The 22,745-nt window shown below is 38.5% G+C and overlaps 1 protein-coding gene across 1 annotated transcript in view; it reads left to right on the forward strand.

Annotated features, from left to right (window-relative positions):
• APBA1 (amyloid beta precursor protein binding family A member 1) overlaps positions 1-22,745 on the forward strand; it is an 82,221-nt gene that overhangs the window by 51,189 nt on the left and 8,287 nt on the right. Inside the window, exons 4-10 of the mRNA XM_066568730.1 lie at positions 1,346-1,385; positions 5,333-5,478; positions 10,344-10,376; positions 11,520-11,606; positions 12,176-12,361; positions 15,709-15,888; positions 17,076-17,288. Of these exons, the coding sequence (XP_066424827.1) occupies positions 1,346-1,385; positions 5,333-5,478; positions 10,344-10,376; positions 11,520-11,606; positions 12,176-12,361; positions 15,709-15,888; positions 17,076-17,288 (885 nt within the window). The remainder of the gene's footprint in view (positions 1-1,345; positions 1,386-5,332; positions 5,479-10,343; positions 10,377-11,519; positions 11,607-12,175; positions 12,362-15,708; positions 15,889-17,075; positions 17,289-22,745) is intronic.

Below are 22,745 nucleotides of genomic sequence, written 5' to 3' on the forward strand. Positions count from 1 at the left end.
TTCTTGGATTCTCAAACAGCTTAGTAATTTTCATAGGGAATGAAAAGAACTTAAAGCTTGCACAGACTCAGTTGTCTGTGTCACAGGCCTTTTGTTTATAATTCACAAATTTTCTTTTATAGCAATACATGCATCGTTGGTTAAAATATTATTTGTTACATCAATTTTCCATATCTTACAAAGGAAAAGACTCCTTGGGGTTAAGTCAGTCAACCTGTTACATAATTGTCACCTTTCTTGTTTTACCTGAGTTTTCCACTAGTACACAGATCCTGGTAAGTTGCCTGTTGCATCTGTTTCTACGTACATCATCTGGAATGATACTTAAAATTATTGAAGATTTTATGCCTTATTCTGATCATGTGTATAGATTTTCTGATTTTCTTTTAATAGAATGATATTAAGCAGTTATTGGAGGAGTTACTGATAGTACAATCAGTCATAAATTCATTAACTATCCACTTACCTGCCTATGATAGCAGCAGGTATTTTGGTATATCCATTACAAATTATATAGTGCCACACACAGTTTTGTTTGATAAATTTTTGTATGTGGTTTATGTTATTAATTAAACAAAGTGGTGAACCTCATCTACTGAAAGTTGTAGCCGTCAGATACCTGAAGGGTTAGCCTCATAGTCTTTCACAGAAAATACCAATAGGATCTATGGAATTACTTTAGTGTGTGTATTTACATGCACAGGTCAAGGTTCTATTTATTCCTTCACTATTTATGTAATTGGTGCTACCAAATGTGCTTTTGTGCTCCATACCGTGTAAGCCAGTTGGTGCTGAGGTCATGGTGAATCCCATTATCCCGGAGAAGAGAGGCTGCTCCCTAACCTGTTAAAGTCTAGAAAGCTTTCTGTAGGCACTGTTAATGTGAAGGATACATCTAAAACCATTCCTAATGAATAACTGTATTTTGTTGAGGATGGTTTCAGTCATGAATTATAACAGTAAAGTGCAATTTTTATATTCCTGTATGCATTTATTTCTAGTTGGAAGATCCAGTATCTTTGGGGTATTATGTACTTTCCTCCATATTTCTTGATTATTAAAAGTAGTGCACCTATTGGTGGATAATTAATGCACTAGTGAAGACCAACAAGTAAGTGAAGTATGGTCTTACCATATTGTCTACTAAATAGACACAAATGGAATACATTGAATTTACGTAGATGCCTAGAGCTTGAAAATAATAAATGTAAATAATAAGAAGTGGTTCTAGCTTTACTAATAGCTATGGCTAATTAAAGTTTGGGGTTTTTTGGCACAGAGAAATTTTTAATGCATATTTGTGCATGCTATGTTCAGTTTGAAATCCTTTTTGTCTTAATTACAGTCCAGAAAAAGCTTGGCTTCATTTCCAACGTATGTTGAAGGTAAGATAGTTCTATACTTTCTAAATGTTTTTTTTTTTCGCATCAAAAAACCCATCTATATTTATAATGCATAAAATTTTACTTTTATTTGCTGAATAGAAAAGCTGCTAGGGTTGGGTGTACTGATTTAGATTAAATTGTGTCTAATTTAGAACCTGAGCTAAATCCTGCTGTGCTCCTTCAGAAATTCAGAAACATGGAGCTTTTAGTTTTTTGGTGTTTCATTCATTGTTTCTGTATCAGTTATGCTGTTTTTTTCCCTCAGTATCACTTGAAACACTGGTTTCTTTATGATATTTGCACAATACATAAGAATGTGTGTGGACAAGGAAAATAGACTAAGCAAGAAGACTGTAGTGCTCTGTCTGGCATTGATTTCAATTGGCAGGCTCAATCTAATCTCAGCTGGATTTATGGACAGGCCTGCCAGTGAAAATCTGCTTTGTTTAACAACTACTTGCCTCTTTATTAAATACTGCATCCCATCTCAGAGTTAAAGTTTCAGTGGTGCCGATATTTTTCAGAACAATATGAAAAAGCAAGTTACCTGCCCCATGAACTGCTGTTACTTTTTGTATGAGTCTGCATTCTGTGTCTTCTGCAGGAGGAGCACAAGTTGTGTGCAGTTATGACAGAAGCAGAAAATAGAAGTTTTTTGTGTTTTGTTTTGTTTTTTTTTTTACTTTTCCATTGACAGTGGTTGTTCCATGTGCTTGATGAAATTTTAGAAATACAGTTGATGTAATACTTTCTTTGGACTTCCTCATCACTCTTTGGATTGCTTTACAGTGTACTGTGTTTAATTGATAATGTGATCATTTTCTTTAGACTGCAAATTGATTGTTGTTTTAGTCTTCAGGGTATAAGCTGCCTGTTTTGGAATCTCTGGCCAGAATGTCAGTTAGTTCATAGCTAAGCATTGGAATTTTGGAACAATGAAGAATCTCTCTTAGAATTTAAGTTCATCTCCTATTGATAGTCCTATCAAGGGACTATATACTCTATATATAGGAATATATATCTATATTTTAAAAGTAATTATCTCCACCTTAGGAAAAAAATAAATTGTACACTAAAATTTTCTTGGTGCTTGGTCCAGCACGAAATTCCTTAAAATTACAAATGTTCCATTTTTATGCACCAGCAGTCCAAGGAAAAATTTGCCAGCACCTATGTTACGTTTTCATTGAGGTAATAGTTTTGTTGTCAGAGATAATAAAAGGAGGAGGTATTCTAAAAAGCAGTGCTGTCTGTGTGTTCACTTCTGATGCAATTGGAACATTACCTTTTTTGGGGGTTAATATGCACTTTCTTAGAATCTTATACCTTTGCCCATTTTTTTCCCCTCATTTTGATCAGAAATTGTACTATAAAAAGTTTTGCACCTCTTTAGTATAATGGTGGAAGTGGTGAAAAGGCCTTGATGTGTGGAGTAATAGTAACACTAAGAATGCTGTGTGATTTCTGTGTAAATATGTAGTACTTCCAAATGCATGAATTTCCCTAAGGAAATAACTCAATTTCTTTAGGTCATGTGCTTGCAAATGACTGTTCATTTTGAGAATTTTCAGGATACATACTGCCTGAGCAAACTGCACACTGGAGATAAGCATCTTAAATTTGCTAGTCATAAATTTTTGTATTTAAAAAAATGATAAGGAAGACAAGCCTGCTCACAAGATTTATACGTGTGCTTCTGTCTGTGTGTATAGTTTCAGTGTGACATTTGTCTCCAGATCTTTCTTTTTTATTTTAATCATTGTAATGACTTGCTTTTCCTTGAGGCCAAAGCCACCATGCTCATTCTGAGGTTGTTAGTCCTATAGGTTATCATTAGAACAAAATTGGCATTCTTAGTAATTTCTTAAAGCCCCATCACCTTATAGTACAAGATACCCCTTGATTTTAGAGGTAAAAAGAAAGACAAATATAAACACAGGTGTTCTGTGATAAAATGTGAACATATTTACCATGAGCATTCTTTAATATGATTTATATATAACTTGTCTTGAGGAACAATTGTTTTTCCTTACTTTTAAGAACAGGGAGTTTCTTAAGTTAATCAGTTAATATGTTTTGGATCATAACAGTTTTAACATGGTGTCAAAATGGAACATTTTCATGTATAAAATTTTTAGATAAGGCTGCCAAACATTAAAAATCTTACAAATCATAAGTGCTGCTTTGTAAGGATTTGCATTGCTTGGTTATGAACACTTTACACCCCATCACTTTCCACTTTTACAGAAGTTGATGGGTGTTGGATCTCTAAGGATCTGTGGACTAAGAGTGTTGGTTTGCCATTAAGAGAGCCCATGCTCTGTGTATTTAATAACATTTTTATTTAACTCAGTACTTTACCACAGTATCCTTGTTAACACTTACTATTTTTAAGGGTGTGTGGCATAAAAATATTGTGATGTGTGGTATGTGTAGAGCATTCTGGGGATATTGTTCTGCCTGTTGCACCAACTGTAGTTAATGCACAAGCAAGAGGCTGATGGCTGCTATGAAACTGCACCTTTCCTTTTTCTGCTTGTGACTGTTGCTCTGAGAATTGCAAGGCTGTTTTTGATGGCTGAGGAGCAAGCTAAGTAACTGTGTATGTCCCTTTATCACAGTGAAATATCATAGGTTATTTTGCTCCAAGCTGATCCCTACTCACAAAAGAATGAGCTATTGTGAGACAGAGGCTGGGTTAACAATTGTAGCTTTGGCTGGAGAGATGTTGTACTGGGTTTGTGTAGCAAGGTTTTGGTAGTGGGGTGGGTACAAGGGTGTATTCTGTGAGAAACTGCTGAAAGCTTTCTGTCTGTCTGATAGAGTCAGCGCCAGCTGGCTCCAAGACAGACCCACCACTGGCCAAGGCTGAGCCCATCAGTGACAGTAGTAGCACTTCTGGGATAATGTATTTAAGAAGGGGGCAAAAACTCTGCACCACAGGAACTGCAGCCAAAGAAGAAGGGGCTGGGAATGTGTAAAAGAGGGATCTCTGAAGACAAGGTCAATGGAGTAGGAAGGACTGGAGGTGCTCCAGGTGCCAGAGCAGAGGTTCCCATGCAGTCCATGGGAAATACCATGGTGAGGCAGTTGTGTATATCCAGCCAGTGGAGCTCCAAGTGGAACACATACCCACAAGCAGCCCCTGGAGGACCCCATGCCAGATTATGTGGATGCCCAAAAAAACCAGGCTATGACCCCATGGAAATCCCAGGCTGGAGCAGGCTCCCTGCAGGATATGTGGCCCATTGGAGAGAGGAGCTCACCTGGAGCAGGCTTGTTGGCAGGACTTGTGATGCCATAGGGAGTCCACACCAGAGCAGTCTGTTCTGAAGGATTGTCTCCCTTAGGAGGTATCCCATTCTAGAGTAGAGGAAGGATGTGAGGCCTCTTCCCTATGATGAATAAGGAGCATCAGAGACAGCGTGTGATGAACTGACCACAGCCCCCATTCCCCTGTACTTCTGGGTGCAGGAGATAAAGAAAATTGCGTATAAAAGTGAGTCCAGGAAGAAGGGAGGGATAGGAGAAGGTGTTGTAACGTCTGTTTTTATTTTTCATTATTCTACTTTGTCTTCATCAGTAGTAGATGAAACAAGTTTCCACAAGTGGAGTCTATTTTGCCCATAACAGTAACTGATGAGTGATCTCTCCCTGTTCTTGTCTTGCCCCATGAGACTTTCACTATATTTTCTCTCCCCTGCACTTCTGAGGAGGGGAGCGGTAGAAGGGGTTTGGTGGGCAGGGTCAGCCCACCACAAATTTCTATACTATTATAGTTTGATGTTTTACTGCCTTTGAAAGTGCTGGTTGCCTTTTTGTCATGATAAACTGAAGAATTTCAGAGGAGGATTTGCAGCCATCAGGTGCAGACTCAAGTTGTCACAATTCTGCTTTTGCTGTGTTTCACCGTGATTGTCTTCAGTGATGGCTTTCCTGTATTACAGTTCCTGGACCTTGCGATCCTGAAGACCTAATTGATGGAATCATTTTTGCTGCCAATTACCTTGGTTCAACTCAACTGCTTTCTGATAAAACTCCATCCAAGAATGTGAGAATGATGCAGGCTCAGGAAGCTGTCAGCAGGATCAAGGTGAGGAGTAATTCCTGCTGCTTCTTTCTTCTATGGCTGTTTTATGATTGTGGATATGAACTTCTTTCTCATGCAGTAATTTTTTCAGGTGGGGTTATCTGTAGTTTCAGAAAAAAAGGTGCCTCACCTTTCCTTTGCAAAATAAATCGCATACGCTGCTTATGGAACAAGACTGATAAGGGGATGTTACCAGGTCGTTAACAGGTCGTTTTAATTCCCTATGGTAATACTCATGCTGTGTACACTAAACCAGAATCTGAAGGGAGTGGTGGTCAAAGTTATATATTACCCGGCTGTGGAGGGAAAACAGGTTAAGGAAGTAACTAGTAAGTATTGCAGCTGCTTCTGGCTTGGACTCAATGGAACTGCTACTGTTGTAGTGACTGCAGTTATTTTTGACCCTGTTGTGGACACTTGTTTCTCCACACATGACAGCTGCTGTGATGGTAAAGAGAAGTAAGGAAAAATAATTTGTCCTGGAATCTGAAAAATTTTGTTTCAAAAGAGAAATTCCATCTGATTTCTGTACAGGCCACTTCCAGCAATGGGAATGCTGCTGTACTGTAAATTACAATTATGACATTGTCAGCTGAAATGAGGGTGTGTGGATGAAGTATTGCACAGTTGTACAGGATGCTGCAGCATTCCCACTACCTGTACATGACTGGCTAGTAGGCACAAGCTTCATCTTCTGCTAATTCAGCTAATCAATACAATCCACTCTGGGAATTTTTTTTTATTTTAATATCTGTATGTTCTTCTTTTGTATATTTTATTTTGGCTTCCAAGCAGATTTGGTGTGCAATTATATAAAAGAGAGAGAAAGAGGAGAGGTTATCAGCAAGACCAGTAATATTGTCTGTTAAGGTCAGCTGATGCTTTGTACTCCTATTATTCCTTCCACTGCTTTCAGTGGCAGGTGTTCAGTTTAGTCTCTGTATATAACTTTGACACAGAAGCTCCAAAAAGAGCCATTGAGACAACTTCCAAAAAATGTGATTTTGCTGGTGTTCAAATGCATAAGCTCTTGTAACCTTGTCTCTGAAATTCGTAAACACTCAAATTTTAGAAAAGGTGGGAATGTAGCCTTCCTGTTAGAGATTATACTCCATCTCTGTAGAAGTCTTCACTACCTTGAACTACAGAACCTTTTGCAGAAGAGGGATTTATCTTTGTTCATTGGCAACTCTGGATTAAGTGACATTCTTTAAAAATATGTTTTATGCAGCTTTTTCAACAATGGCAGGTCTTGGTGTGTTGTCCCCAAACCTGCCCAAACCAGTGAAGAGGTTTTCTTATAGAGTCTGTTTTCTTCCTGCTCTGAGGAAATAGGGCTGTGCCCTCCTGTTTAGTAGTCTCTTTGTGTTCCTTCTTGATGCTCGGCTGTGTGTTAGAAGACTTGTCTGATTTGAGTGAACAGGAAACTAAAGGTAAGGGAGGGAAGCAAGGGCTTTGGTGAGGCTGGATCTAGGAGGGACACGTCACTGGAGGGTGAAAGGAAAGATTAGCATCACTTGTCATAGGAAATAGGTATCAGGAGTGGAACTTAAACCACAGGGAGTTTGCACCTAGAAGGTAAAGCTCGTCTAGGAGTACACTTTAGAAAAAGATTGCAGGGATATGGTAGACAAAAACAAAAACTAAATTGATTCAAACTGGGCCTAAGAGGTGTAAGAGTATAGAGTTTTTCTCCGATACAAAACATATTTTGTAGACATTCATTAACAAAATATTCTTCTGAGGATTCTGTTATGCCTCAGCATTTCTGTGCATCAAAACAGAAGAAATCTATTTAATGCATTTTACTCATTAACGCCATAATTTGTGCATCTGTGTAAATAGCAGGCATGCGCATCCTTTCTTATAGTGTATTTGCCTCAGGCTTGAGGCCCAAGTGATAGCATTTGTGACCTGGTAAATCAGGTCACAAATGCTATCACTTGGGTGATAGCTGGTGTATTTAATTTTATGAAACTCAATGTATTTCAGAAAATTATTGACTTGTATTGTATTGTACACATTACCTTAGAAGACTTCTTGGACAATTACTGCTTTCTGCTTCTAAGTAATGCACAGGCTTTAAATCCCCCTGCACCTTAGGCTTCTTGGCTTATAAGCATTAGTCTTGGCTGGTTTTGTTACTGGTTGCCATTAAAGCTAATCATTTTCAGAGAGAAATTCATTATGACAGATGGACTTCCTGCTGCCAGATTCATCACTGCATCAGATAACCCATATCCTAGATATGTAAATTATGGCCCTACTCATGTTTGTTGCCTTTCTTGTTGCATGTCAACCATTTCTCCACTGTTGAAGAAAACAAAGCTTTAAATTAAGAATGAGCTTTTAAAATACACAGACTTGAAGCTGAGTATTAAAAAGAGGTGAAGAGCTTTGTTTGAGCCCTGTTATTTATACCTTCACAAAAGTGTGTACTATCTGAATTTAATAATCCCTAAATTACTCCTTTTAGCAGAGCCTTCAGACCACATATTCATTCATTTGGAATATGAACAGATTTTGAGAACAATTCTCCAGGCTTCTTCTTTAAGAAGTATCTTTTCAGGTGAAAGTACAAGAGTTGGGTGTTTTCTTGCTTGGCCTTCATCCCTGTGAAGTCCAGTTAAGTTAAAACAGATGCACTGCTTTGAAGGTGTTCATCAAACGTAGTTAGGAATATTTCATTAGGAGGCACTTTTAGCATGCTGTGGGGTAGGTTTGAGCATTTCTAGGTAACACCTGGTTTAATTTCTGAGTGTAATGTAAGATAGAACGCATATATGGGATATTTAGTTTAGTATTTCACACATTTTCACACACTCGGTGTCCTCTCCATGCTCACTGAGTTGCAAAACATTTTTTGTAGAGAGTAAATGGATTTAATAAACTTAGGACCTCTCTGTAGCAAAAGCAGAAGCTTGTTGGGTTTTAATGCATTGTAATTTTGGAAATTGCATCTATATAAATAAGTACATTTAGTTTACCTTGAATTAAAATCCTGTATACTGTATATTAAAAAAAAATTGTGTGGATTAGGTATATTCTGTTTCCTTTTTTTTTCTTCTAGGAATACAGAAATAATATTTGATTTGAGTTAGCAAAATAATGTGGTGATAAAGAGGATTTGTCTAATAAAGTGTCTTGCATAGAATTATCCCAAATTTTTTTTTTCATGGACCATAACTTCTTTTGTGACATTTCCGTACAGTGTTAAATCACTTACTAAAAGTGCTTGATCCATATCATTGCCTTATTTTATGAAATATTTGAAAGTAGTTCTTCAATATGTTCCATTTGAAGAACAGAATTTTCAGTATATTGAATTATAGTATAATATGGTAAATTGTTAATTCTACATTTTAAAGTTGTAGTTCAAGGATTTTTTTCGCCCCCTTTTTCTTAATTTTGGCCTATACTATTCTTCTTTTGGGAGGTCCATCATTCTAAAGTTTGGGAAGGGTGAGAAAGAAAGGCTTGATTTTGGAAAGATATCTAAATGCTCTATCTAAGGAGTGTCTCCTCCTTGCCCAGTGTACGACAGGCAGCTGTTACTCAATATAAGTATATTATTTCTGAGTATTAATTTAGTTTGAGAGTAATGTAATGAAGAGCCTGCCATGTAAGGCAGTTTTAATTGCTTTTACAACAGTTTGCAATCACCTGTTGCAAAATAACCTACCAGGCTATAAAATACTTCTTAGTTTGGAAAAGGTGACTAAAAGGTATTTTGAGAATGTTTATATTTGTAAACAAGGAGCATGGCCTAACCTTTCAGTAGCTGCTTTCAGATTTGTTTAGACAAAATCTGACAGATTTAAGTTGTGAGCATCAGTATTAAAATGTTTGATGTATCTTATGATTCAGGCCTCCTATTTGCTCTTTGTAGAAGTAGCTAGTGCTGAGTCTGTCTGCAGCTTGTAACCATAAGGCTCCTTCCCACCACGAGCACGCCTGTAAATTTAATTTAAAAAGAGCCTTTTACTGTTGGAAGGGCTAATTGCCAGCCTGGTGAGTATTGCATTCCTTCAATGAGCAGGTCTGTAAAGTTCAGTTCACCATTGGTTTGAATTCACGATTGAATTCATGACTCAAGACTGTAAAAATTATGTTTGTTTGGGTTGTTAGTAGAAATGTTTTTTAAGGTGTTTTTGGAGCTGAAACACATGCTCCACTGCTTGCTTGAAAAAATGTGATAGTGTGGACATATCTTTATGTAGGTGTCACAGGAAGATTTGTTGACCAGTTCACTGTGTGAACATTGGTGCAGATTATTTGCTCAGAAGAAAGAGAGATTGAAGGTGACAATTACCTTCTGTCATTTTATTTTCCCAGGAAAAAGCAGCATAGTGTTAGGGAGGTTGTTTTTTTTGAAGTCTGTTGAAGTATGAGATCTGAAAAACCTGTAATAATAAAGAAAGCATACAATTTTTCTCTCACCTTTTACATTGGTGTACCTTCAAAAGAAATAACTTCTTGTAATGGTTTACACTGGTGTAAGCGAGGGGAAGATCTCTTCTGTTTCTTAAACTGTCCTCCCCTCACCAAGCCTCAAAAACAATTACACTCAAAATAACCTTGTTTGTTGCAAGTAGCATTTTAAGTGAAAAAAAAAAATCCTTTTGTGTTCTTCCTGACTCTTTTGGTGCTGTTTCTTTTCATTTCTGAAATTAATTGTGCTAAACATGAAATTTTACAATTTTTTAAGCTAAAAAAACAAGGAGGAAGTTAATTTAAGCAGGGTCTTATTTACACCAGCTAGTAGTCTGTGAGCCCTGACATTAGTTTGTAGATTCCTGCTTGACTTGGAGTCTCTGTAAGTTCTTCTCTAACTGTTCTCCTGTCTCTGTTTGTTCCATGCTAAGCAGATGGCCCAGAAATTAGCCAAAAGCAGGAAGAAGGTGCAGTACAAACTCCATCAGCTTGATGTTATGCTTGTTCTTTTGTTTTCTGGGAGGGTTTTTCCCTTTCTTTTTATTTTGTGGTTTTATTTTCTGCATCCAGCAAGGTTTTTTCAGATTTGTTTCTGAGCCACCATGACATATCTGGGATATCAGTTGCCTGATTGTCCATTTTTTGTTGCTTCTCATTAGCCATTTCATGTTAGAAATAGAAGAAAGATTGGATCTATCAAATGGTTACAGGCAGTACCCAAAATGCATATTAAAGAATCAGGACTGACATGGCAAAGGTTTAAACATTGTAAAATTATGGATTAAAATGGAGTGTGGGGGTTTTTTTGTTTGTTTTGGGGTTTTTTACTTTATTTTTAGACTTTTTTATTTTAATTTAATCGTTATGTTGGAGTGCTTTGTTTGACTCACAGAGATGTCAAATTGCTGGATGCAAAAAAAAAAGTTTATGTTTATACATACAGTAATATACTGAGATTGACTCATCTTGTAATAAGTTTTGTTTGTGGAACTTTCAACTACCTTTTAACAAGTGTAATTTAAAAAATATTACAAATGTTTGCTTTCTTTTAACAAAATATTACTTCTTAAGTGGGTTACTGCTTGAAAAGTATCTTGTCTGACTGTGAAGGTCTTCTTGCCAGAACTGCATTATGAATAGTTCAAACAGTACCTCCTGTGGTACAGGTTTTTCCATTGGTCTTAGCAGCCACTGCTAGCCCAAACAGAAATTCCTCAGGCAGGAGATACTATTAGGCCTTTTTATGGCTTGTATGAAAACCTTATTTGAAGTGGGATTCATAGTGTGCAGAAAATGGTAAAATCATATTACTTTTCAAGAAATCTTTATAGTTCATGTTGCAGTCAGCTATAATTTTACTGAATCAGGAAAAATAGCAGGCAAGCTTTTATGAGGTTAACTTTTTTTCAAACAATACCCAATTCACTTTCACATATATGATATAGTTTCCACATCTTTGTGTTTATCTTTTGCTTCTGCAGTCTAATACTCTATCCTGCATTGCTGTTCTGGTGACTTTGTCTTAGTGTACCCCTGTACGTGAACTAACATCATTATTAGTAAGTATGTTACCTAAGGTGTTTGTTTGACTCTAATCCATTTATTTGCAGGCTCCAGAAGGTGAATCTCAACCCATGACTGAAGTGGACCTCTTCATTTCTACACAGAGAATAAAAGTACTGAATGCAGACACACAGGTATAGACATAGACACCTTTGTTAGTATTGTTGGAAAAGACTCCTGGAATAGACTTTCACGTACATGTTAAAATTTGTCTTCAAAATGTGCTGGATTTTATATTCCCCTCTAGGCAGAAATCCATGTTCAAGTGCCATGTCATACAAGCAATTATTCTGGTGTGTATGACTATAGAAATAATTAGAATTTGTGGGTAAGATAATTGTAGTCAGCTTATGTCTTCTAAGCCATGCTGCATCAAGTATTGATTGTGCCCAGAGTAGCCCAAAATATTTCGCTGCAATAATTTGCTTATAGTCCTGTACACATACATGCTCAGCATATGCAGGTTCTGCAGTTCAGGTTTTGATGTGCTTTTCCACAGAAAAAAACGCTGTAAAACTTTCTCTTTGTTTTATTTTTAGAAAGTGAAGCTCTTGGTTTCTGTTCTATTTCCCTTAATGCATGACAGATGTTACAGATTTCACCTAGCAGAGGTCTTCCAGCTATTTGTGTATTTTGATGATACTAGATGTCCAATAAGAACCTAGTTGAAGCAGCTGCTTATGTTGGTTTTCTTATTCCCCAGGAAACCATGATGGATCATCCCCTGCGGACCATTTCTTACATTGCTGATATAGGAAATATAGTTGTTTTGATGGCTCGTAGGCGAATGCCACGCTCTAACTCCCAGGATAATGTGGAAGCATCTCACCCCTCTCAAGATGGAAAGAGGCAGTACAAAATGATTTGTCATGTCTTTGAGTCTGAGGATGTAAGCAATTACATTGTCTTGTAGTTTTCTAGGAGTGGAAAAGTAAGCAATTTTGATAGGCCCAAAGCCCATTGTGAGTGGTCCTGTTTACTTTTTAACTGGACCCAGTATTTCGTCTAAGCAGAGGAACTTGCCTGCCATTTATATGTTTGGACATGACATGTCACAGGAAGTTGGTGTTTGTAGAAACGCTTACTTTTTTAAAGTTTCTTTAGTGCCTTCCAGTAACAGTGATAGGAGGGTCCAGTTGCTGCAGGTTACAAATACCAGCTCAAATTTTGCATAGGAGAGGGAAAGTCTATCAGAGATGCTTATTTTCATAGGGAAATTCTAATTCCAAGTCTTGCATTGAGGATCAGTCACTGATGCATACCAGAAAGGTGATTTTTTATTTTTCAGGTGGTTTGTGTAGGGGCTGTAGTTACTGTCATCATATCAAAAAAACAGCAAAGAAAGTTTGTGATTTCAGCAGTCCCAAAATATGCTGAATAGAGACATAAATGACTAAATTTTAACCTATGGCACAGTTAAGGTACTTTACACAGGATTAAGTTACCTTACACAGGTCTTGATCTCCTGCCTTCACAATCAGTGTTTATACCTTGCCGATTTTATGTACCTTTTAAAAGTAACTTTCAGTAACTGAAAAGTAAAATCAAACTTACTAGATTGAAGTGGTTAGATACGCAGTTTTTAGGATGATAGTCAAGTTAGACCTAGTAATCTGGGAAACTAACATACTGAAGACAACTAAGTAAAAATACCAGTTTCTTCCATGTCTTCCAAACTACAGTGAATAGCGAGGACTTTGAGATGGGAAGGTTTTCTTGAATAAGGAGCTGATTTTATGTAATAATTTAATGTAATCTGCTCTAAACCTCTGTCTGAATATATTATCTGAATATATTATTGCACATGAATGTGTATACATGACCCACTGCTGAAGCTAAAAAGTAAGGATGAGCACTGATGAAAGTAATCCTGGACCAAAATTGACAGTATATAAAAATTCTGGATTATTTCCACAAAATATCATGTTTTGTTAAAACCTGTTTTGTAAACCTGTTTTGTAAAGCCTTTTAAGAATCTGGTGTGAAATACAATAGCCAATGTATTTTTTGCTTAATGGCATTTGACATGCTACCCACTTTGAGGCTGCTGTTCCTGTGTTTCTAGTCACAAGTTTAGACACTGCTTGCTCTTTTACTGGCCAGTTGAAAAAGCAGAAATCAAACTGTCAGGTGCCAGAGTCTTGGGCTTATTTTCCTTTACTATGGGGTGGTCTGACCCTTTGCATGATCCATACTTTCCAGATCTGTTTCCTAGGCTGCTGTTAATACTTTGGTTAGCTAAAATTTGAACTTCCCAGTCTATGTTTTGTTTAGATCAGCCTGTATTTGTGTTGTGCGTGATCCTCTCTCTGCCTGTAAATCCAGCTGGCTTATAAAATGCCTGTAGATCCAATAAAAGCATTGCTCATTAATGGGGAAAATATGCTGAAAAACTGCAGATTATATCAACTCTCCTTAGTCATGGTATATAGGACACAGGTAACTTCCCAAATTTATCTCAAATACTGAAGTGACTAATAGTCAGAATGGAAGGACTGTAGCAGCAACAAAATGGCAGCTTCAAAGATTTTGTACCTCCAGTGAAGTCATGTGGCCTGTTTATATTATAAAACCTGTCTTTTCTTCTTCTGGGATGGCTGGGTACTTGGCGGAATCTACACAGAAGTGAAACAGAAGCTGTAAGCCTGTGAGTGGGTGTTGGCCAGAACATGTCTCTGCTTGGATGAGTCTTTGTCTAAAGAGGACAGCACCAGATTTTCAGCTATTTAGAGGTGTACCTTTAAATGAGTTGAACCTTAGTGATGTGTCCAAATGCTGGGTGTCTAAGCGGGAGCTGGTCTCTTCCTGGGAGTGAAGATGCATGTGTACAAACGTAAAGTCTGCACTCTTCACTTACATTACTGAGTTATGGAGGTGCAGTTTTCCCATTTTCTTGCTGTCCTTGCTGTTAAAATTAGGTTGATCTTAGCTTTGGTAATATACTACTGGTCTACATATTGGTCTTTTCAGCACCAGCAATCATGCTGTTCTCATCAGCAGGTTTAGTGCTAGTTTGAGCTAAGATACAACATTTTTATTTCTGTGTTGGGAACCTTTCCTTTATTAGGGACCAAACTGGACTTTAAAAATGGCCATCAGACTGTATAAAAGTACGTCTGGGCAGCATTCATTCGTTACCAGTACTCTGCCAGGCCTCCACTGTCAACTGTGGAGCTCTCCGTTTCTCTTCCCTATCTTTGCCATAGACAGCCCTGTGTTTCAGTGCACACCACAGCCACCTCCCGTGCACTACAGAGGGCTCACTGGGTGAATCTCTCCACCTATACACAGCAGTACTCTGCACCGTGCTGTGCTTTGCTCTCCTGCCCTTTATTTGCCTGACTATGATTACTGTGTCAAAGGCGGGCATCCCTCTGGCCTTGCTTGGCACAGAGCTTTCCCCACATCTGCCTGCTGCCCAGTTTCAGTCCCACAGCTGCAGGAATCAAACAGCTCATGGTGGGAGCAATGCAGTGTAGTGAGTGAGAGGTGCATTTGGTGTCTTTGGATGCAGACAAGACTCTGGGAAGCTGCAGGTGCAGAGGGTGCTCACAAAGGACAGAATGAGTAGGAAAGAGGCAGAGAATTCCCAGGATCATGTGAGTTGGAAGGAGGGAAATAAGTGTAGGGGATAGAGGCTGAAGGTAGTAGCAGGATGAAGAAGGAGATGCTTATGACCATTTGCAGTTACTTTAGGGCTTGATCTGGTCTCTTTTTTGTCTGAAGCTGAGATAGGAGTAGTCACTATCAATGTTGTAAAGGATGGTAGGAAAAGTAGAAAATACCCTTTTAAATGTGGTTGTGTGTTTCCTAGTAGACATTTTCATTGCTTGCTTGTCAGAGAATGACATGCTTCTGCTGGAAGGGAGTGCCATCTGGGAGCAGCATGTGTGGGAAGAATGATAGGTGCAACCCACAGTCACTGCAGTGGCTCTACCTTACACTTACATTAGCAGTTCTTATCTGTGAAAGGATGTCTTTCTTTCTCATATTTGTAATTTATAATTGCTTACTGAGCTAGATTCATGGCAGAGCTGAATGTGTTGAGATTTTGTGGGTCTTTAAAATTAATTTGTAAGGCACAAATATTTTTTAGACTGGATTGCAGTAACTTGTAGGTTCATCAACTTGATGATCCATTTTACAGTGTGATTGTAACAGAAAATGTCAGTGGACATGAGCATCAGAATGTTTCACTTTTTTCTTTTCTTTTCCCTTTTCTGGGAACTGCTACAGGCGCAGCTGATTGCACAGTCCATAGGTCAAGCATTTAGTGTGGCCTACCAAGAATTTTTGAGGGCAAATGGAATCAACCCAGAAGACCTTAGCCAGAAGGAATATAGCGACTTGCTTAATACCCAGGACATGTACAATGATGATCTGATTCACTTCTCCAAATCTGAAAATTGCAAAGATGTATGTATCTTTTTTTTTCCCCACAAATATTCAGCTGCTCTTTATCAGTTGCGGGCCTGTGTTGGCAGAAACTAAAAAACCATTAATACTTCCTATAAATTATCTCAGTTAGTCTAGAATATCCTCCCTAATAGAACACCCTGTCATCAGTTCTATTTCAAATGCAAACAGTGAACCCCAAATTTATCTGCAGTCAACTGATTTACCACCTGTTTCTGTTCTTTTTACCAAACAATTTTCAGACATGTTTGAATGGGAACTTAAAGCAGATTAACAGATTAAAGCAATTTAAAAAATTACAGTGAACAACATAAAATTTATAGAAGCAGCAGTGTTTATGAACATGATTAATTCCAGGTTTTAAATAACTGTATGTGCCAGAAGGCTTTGCAGCTTGTTTGATAAAAATGAACCAGTGTGCAACTGGAACACACAGGTAATGTCTTTCCAATGCAAAATTGTAAAGTCTTGCAATCTCTTCTTATTTAGCTTTGTCCACCAAGCCCATGGCACCAGGGTTTCCTTCACTGGAATTTCTTCTTTTCATAAACAGAAATTACTTCTGAGGGGTGTGTCGCAGACATCTTTTCATGAAAATCCTTTCTTAGGATTTTTCTTGCTGAGAAGCTGAGAGGCTTCAGGAACAAAATGTAAACAATGGTTATCTGCTGCTGTGGAATGCAACAGGTGCACCTGTGATTGGCCCATCTTGGATGTTTATAGTTAATGGCCAATCTCAGCCCAGTTAGCTTGGACTCTCTGTCCGAGACACAAACCTTTATTATTCATTCCTTTCTATTCTTAGTTTAGCTAGCCTTCTGAGATGAAACTTTTCCTTCTATTCTTTTTAGTATAGTTATAATGTAATATATATATCATAAAATAGTAAATCAAGCCTTCTGAACATGGAGTCAACATTCTCATCTCTTCCCTCGCCTGAAAACCCCTGTGACCACTGTCACAGGGGTGTTCAGCACGAAGTCTGTATCATGTGTCATTTAATGTTTGAATGCAAATGAAAGGTAGTAAAACATGTACCCTATTTTGTTTTGCCTTTGAATTAGGAGGGCAGGTTTCAAATGAAGAGGGGTATATTTGTTGGGTTTGTGAATGTTTGGAGGGGGATGATATTAGTTCCTTGGGTATAAAAGAAACTCTTTTTTCAAACACTTTTTCTTGCTATACAGGTTTACATTGAAAAGCAAAAGGGAGAAATTCTAGGTGTGGTGATTGTGGAGTCTGGCTGGGGATCCATTTTGCCTACAGTTATCATAGCCAACATGATGCATGGAGGACCAGCAGAGAAGTCTGGGAAGCTGAACATAGGGGACCAGATCATGTCAATCAATGGGACCAGCTTGGTTGGTTTACCACTCTCAACATGTCAGAGCATTATAAAGGTAGGGAAAATGTTTCTGGAAGCTACACATTTTAAAGATACATAATTGAAAAGCAGAAAGTACAAAACTGAAGTAAATTCTTACCAAATGTTTGCATAGCACTTTGCATTTCATGATCTGAAAAAATAGTGTAAATTATGCCACACCAATTTTCTGTCTGGGACCACTGAAAGTGGTGTCATCTAACATCATTGATGAGGTCCCGTCTCAGTTGTCTCTTCTCAATGCTGAACAGGGCCAGCTCCCTCAGCCTTTCACAGAACTGTGGCAATTTTAGAATGGAAATGACCTCTAAGATCGAGTCCAATGGTAAACCTTTTCCTCCTAAGTGAAGTGCTCCAATCCTCTAATGATAGCCCTCAACAGGACCTGCCTCCTGCAGGAGCTCCATGTCCCGGTTGTGCTGAGGAGCTCAGAACTGGACACAGCACTCCAGATGAGCCTCAGCAGGGCCGAGCAGAGGGGCAGGATCACCTCCCTTAAGCTGCTGGCAGTGCTCTTCCTGAAGCACCCCAGGACACCACTGGCCTTCCTGGCCACACGGAGACACTGCTGGCTCAGGGACAACTTGTGCTGAGGCCTGGGATTATTCCTCCCCAGGTGCATTTGCTCTTGATAATTTCAGAAGGGTCCTTTCTGCCCACTCCTCCTGCTTGTCAAGGTCCTTCTGAAGGGTTGCACAGCACTTGGGTATCGGCCACTCCTCCCAGCTTTTGTGTCATCAGTGAGCTTTCTCCATCAGTAGGCACTCCATCTCTGATGATAAGTTAAATAAGATTGGACCCAGTATTGAAGCTTGGGAGACACTGCTAGATACAGGCATCCAATAGACCTGTGCCACTGATCCCAACCCTCTGAACTCTCATTCAGCCAGTTCTTAATCCACCTCACCACCCACTTCCTGAGCTCTTGGCTATGAGGTTATCTTGAGAGGCAGCATCAAAGTCTTGATCAAGTCCAGAATGACAACATTCAGTGCCATTCCAGACTGCTGTGCTATTTACTTGTGTACCAGGGCTCTGTGCACAATTTCACAAGGGAATATTTTGTGCAGAAGGAAGATATTATCAGGTACACAATATATTGAAATTTTATATCACAAATGGAGGCACAGGTGCCTGATATTGTCATAAGCCTTACTAGCTGTCAAATACTTCTTAATATTTGGATGAAATAGAGTAAATGCTTTTTTGTTTGTTTGTTTATACCTATTTTTAGAGCTTTAAAACTTTGACTTAAAGACATGCACCTGTGGCATCTTTGCCCAAGTTATTTCAAAGTGCTCCACTTATTTGGTTCTTCTCTTCAGTTGCATAAATGGGGCATTTTAATTAGAAGAGCTTTCTTCTAGTTGTCAGAAAAGCATGTGACAATGAAAAGCTTGCAGGTCATCTGGAATTGAACAGTGCTTAGGGCAGCTGTAGCATACAAAGGAAAAAGTATTTCAACATCAGTATTTAAAGAGCGGGAAAGATGCATCAATAGAGAGTGTTTGAGACAAAGTTAATTAGTTATTTATTAGTTATTTATTGAAATTAGTTATTTGTTGAAATGGTCCTGCCTAGCTCTGCAGATCATCACGTACAGACACATAATGTAATGCTGGTGGTACATTATACAGACGTTCTTCCCTGACTTTTAGCAATGTACCTGTTAGACTTATTCATTTAGGCAACTTTTTGGTGACAAGTTGTATTATGCAAATTTCTCTTTCACTTTGTATTTTTTTTAATTGAAAAATAAATTTCCATTTACAAGATAAATTTGCCATGGTAAAAAAAAAGTACAAACTATTTTTTTTCCTTCAGGGATTATCTCTTAATATTTGAACTGAGATGTTTTTTATAAAGACTTTCCATTCAGGCTTCCCAAAATGTTAATACTGAGTTCTGATAAGTAATGGATGCATAAGTCACTGAACCAGTAATTTTAGATTCAGTGAGTGGAAATGACAGCATGTGTGACAAACTGAAAATAAGGCAAAAACAGTCTTAAATCTGTAAAGAAAGGAAGGAAAATAATTGTATTAAATATCTTTGTGCCAGCATCATCAAAGCAAAACACCCTGCAAATTTAGGCTCTTTGTAATTGCTTCCTATCCCGCATAATTTTTATTTCTAAAACTGTGGTAAGTTATACTTCCCTTACTCAGATGGAGATTTTATTGTGCTCATCAGTATTTTGTCAATACAGAACCAACCAGCTTTGCTGTTTCCAGCTTCTGCAGGCCTGTCTCTTCTTCCCTGATACTTACCGCACTTTCCACAGGAACTGCCAGCCTTTTTTTTTTGTCTTTCTAAAGAGATGATAATCTGTATGTTTGCAGATCTTCATAACCACACATCTGGAGTTATTCATATAGCACTTTTGGAAACAAATATGTGTATGAATGATCTAAGTGCAGATCATTAAATGTGGTGGAAATATGCCAAATTTCAGATTTCCTTAGCATGCTGGAAGGATTCCTATGAAAAGATGATAATATTATGTGGATAAACATATGTCACAAGCACTTCAAACAAGATAATTCAGTATTATGGATGTAATCTCTGCTCCTAATTTGCCATAAACCAATTGCAAACTGATGGAGCTTGGAAGAAGCTTTCCATGTGTAGTGGCTATTCCCTAATAGGATTATGCTACTTCTGTCTTTTTCAAAAGCATCTGGTACTGGCTACTATCAGAAATATACTCAGGAACTAGATAAACAAAGAAAGGTGGTGAAAATACAATTTTTTTTGTTTCCGATCAGTTTATGTTACCAGTCTGTATATTTCTGAAGATCACCCACTTCTGAAATATATACACTTTCTGTAAAATTAAAAGGATTTTTCATTGGGGACCACATTAGTTTTTTGCCCCAGGGAATACATGTAAGTAACTTGCACATTCAGCAGGGAAGTAAGGGCATGACAGTATCAAATCTATTCTGTGCATGTACCCTGAGTGAATTCAGATGACCAAAGTTAGACACTTAAATTCCTCATAGAAATGGGCATCCCCAGTACTCTGCATGACTCCCACCTCTCAGGATTAGAATGCTGAGTCAAAAGCCCCTTAGACTTTTCCATAGACATTGTGCCCACAGTGTAGTTCAAGTTGAGAAGTCCCTCTTCTCTGCAGTATGTGGTGTTGTCAAGATCTGCCTATAGAAAGTGAATGCCCCTTGAGCATGTGAGGTGCACTGCTAATTCCTCACCAAGAAGAGGAATCCATAGTCATGGAGGAGGTGGAGTTCAGATCTTCTTTCTCCTGAGTGTGGAGTACATGCAGCTCCCACAGCCATGAGCTTTGTCATTTTGTGGTCAGACACCCATTCATTGTCTTGCAGCAACTTTCAAGAATGAGCCAAGCTGAGCTCAGCACTGTGGGAACAGCTGTTTACACCCAATGTTGATTACATCCAGTTTAAGGCACTGATAAGAAAACAGACTTCAAGGTAGTTCATCATGCCAGGATTCCAGTTTAGTTACTTAAGTCACTGCTGAATCTGGAGCTCAGCTCAACAGAATCAGCAGTAGTAAACTCTATGTAAAGACTTCAGTATATTACCTTAGCTACAGTAGAAACTACTTTCCAGAATTAATCATTTGAAGTCGGTGTCTGACACTTTGCAGTGGGACCTAGATTTCTACTGTATGTATAAAAGGGATTTAGAAGCAGATACTGGAATTGGCAGGTGTTTAATTAAGCGAGCTGAAAGTTGCTGTATTTTTTAGAAAGCATTTAGTTCTTTATGTGAATTTTATTTATAAATGGATTTATGGCTTATATTTTGTGTGAATTAATAATTTCAAAAATCTCTTAACAATCTCCAAGAGCTCTGAGTACTTGAAGTTGTACAAAGGGTCAAGCTGGCATTTATTTGTGGTCTATTACATTTTTGTTTTCATTTAGCCATATGAACACAATCTCGAGTCTGGCAGTCACTCCTGTTACTGGATAGACCAACATTTTGGTTCAAAATAGAGCAGGCTTCTTAATGCTGTGCCCATTAGGATTTGAGTAACTCCAAGACTGGATGCTCCACAACCTCTCTGGGTAATACTTGTTTTACCACTCTGACAGTAAAAATAAATTTTTCTCATTCAATTTTCTTCTAGTAGCAAGGAGTTCATGGTGAATGTGATATAACTCAGTTGGAAGGGAAGAAGAGTACTTCGAAGGTATCAACCTCTATCTTGAGGTAGATGATGAGTGAGTAGATAATTTAAAGGTTAGGATAAAAGGGCAGAGTGGTAAGGGTGACACTTGTGGGTGTGTGCTACAGGATGCCTGGTCAAGAGATGGATGAGGCCTTCTACAGGACAGCTCACATCAGCCTTGAAGTCACAGGCCCTGGTTCTTGTGGGGGACTTTAACTACCCTGACATCTTCTGGAGAAGCTACATAGCAAAGCACAAACCATCCAGGAGGTTCCTGGAGAGCACTGGTGACATCTTTCTGTCACAGATGGTGGAGGATCCCACAAGAAATGAGTGTGCTGCATGACCTCACCCAACAAACAGGAAAGGGCTTGTTGGAGGTGTGAAGATTGGGGCCAGCCTGTGAGCAAGTAAGAACTGCAACCATGGGCTTCAGGAGAGCTTATTTTAGCCTCTGTAGGGATGTTGACAGAATCCCATGGGAAGAGGCCCTGCAGGGGAGGTTGATTCAAGGATCACTTCTTCCAAGCTCAAGAACTACGCATCCCAATGTGCAAGAAGTCAGACAAGGGGTCAAGAGACCTGCATGGGTAAAGGAAGAACTCTTGTCATTACTCAAGCATAAGCAGGGAAGTACACAGGAGATGGAAGCAGGGTCAGGCCTCTTGGAATTAATATAGAGAGGTTGTCAGACTAAGGAGAGCTGAGACAAGGAAGGCCAAGGCCCATTTGGAATTAAATCTGACTGAGGATATCAAGGAAAACAGATGGGCTTCTTCAAATACATCAGCAACAAAAGGAAAACAAAGGATAATGTGGACCTGTTACTGTAGGAAGGGGGCACTCTGGTGACAGAGGACACAGACAAAGCAGAGTTACTGATCAGTGCCTTTGGACTGGTGTTTGCTTTCAAGACCAGCCCTCAGGAATCTCTGACCCAGGAAATCAGGGTAAAGAAATGTTGGAAGGAATATTTTCCCTTGGTCAAAGAGAATTGAGTTATTTAAGGCAAACACCTAGGCAAACTCAAAATCTGCACATCCATGGGCCCTGATATGATGCATCCATGAGTGTCACAGACATGTTTTATGAAAAATCCTTTCCATAGGATTTTTCTCCTGAGAAGCCTCAGAAACAAAATGTAAACAATAATTATCTGCTGCTGTGGAATGCAACAGGTTCATCTTTAATTGATCCATGTTGGTTGTTTCTAATTATTGGCCAGTCACAGTCCAGCTGTCTCGGACTGTCTGGTCAATCACAAGATTTTATTATCATTCCATTCTTTTCCATTCTGGGCAAGCCTTCTGAT

The sequence above is a fragment of the Molothrus aeneus genome, chromosome Z (genome assembly GCF_037042795.1).
Source record: "Molothrus aeneus isolate 106 chromosome Z, BPBGC_Maene_1.0, whole genome shotgun sequence".
Lineage (NCBI taxonomy): Eukaryota > Metazoa > Chordata > Aves > Passeriformes > Icteridae > Molothrus > Molothrus aeneus.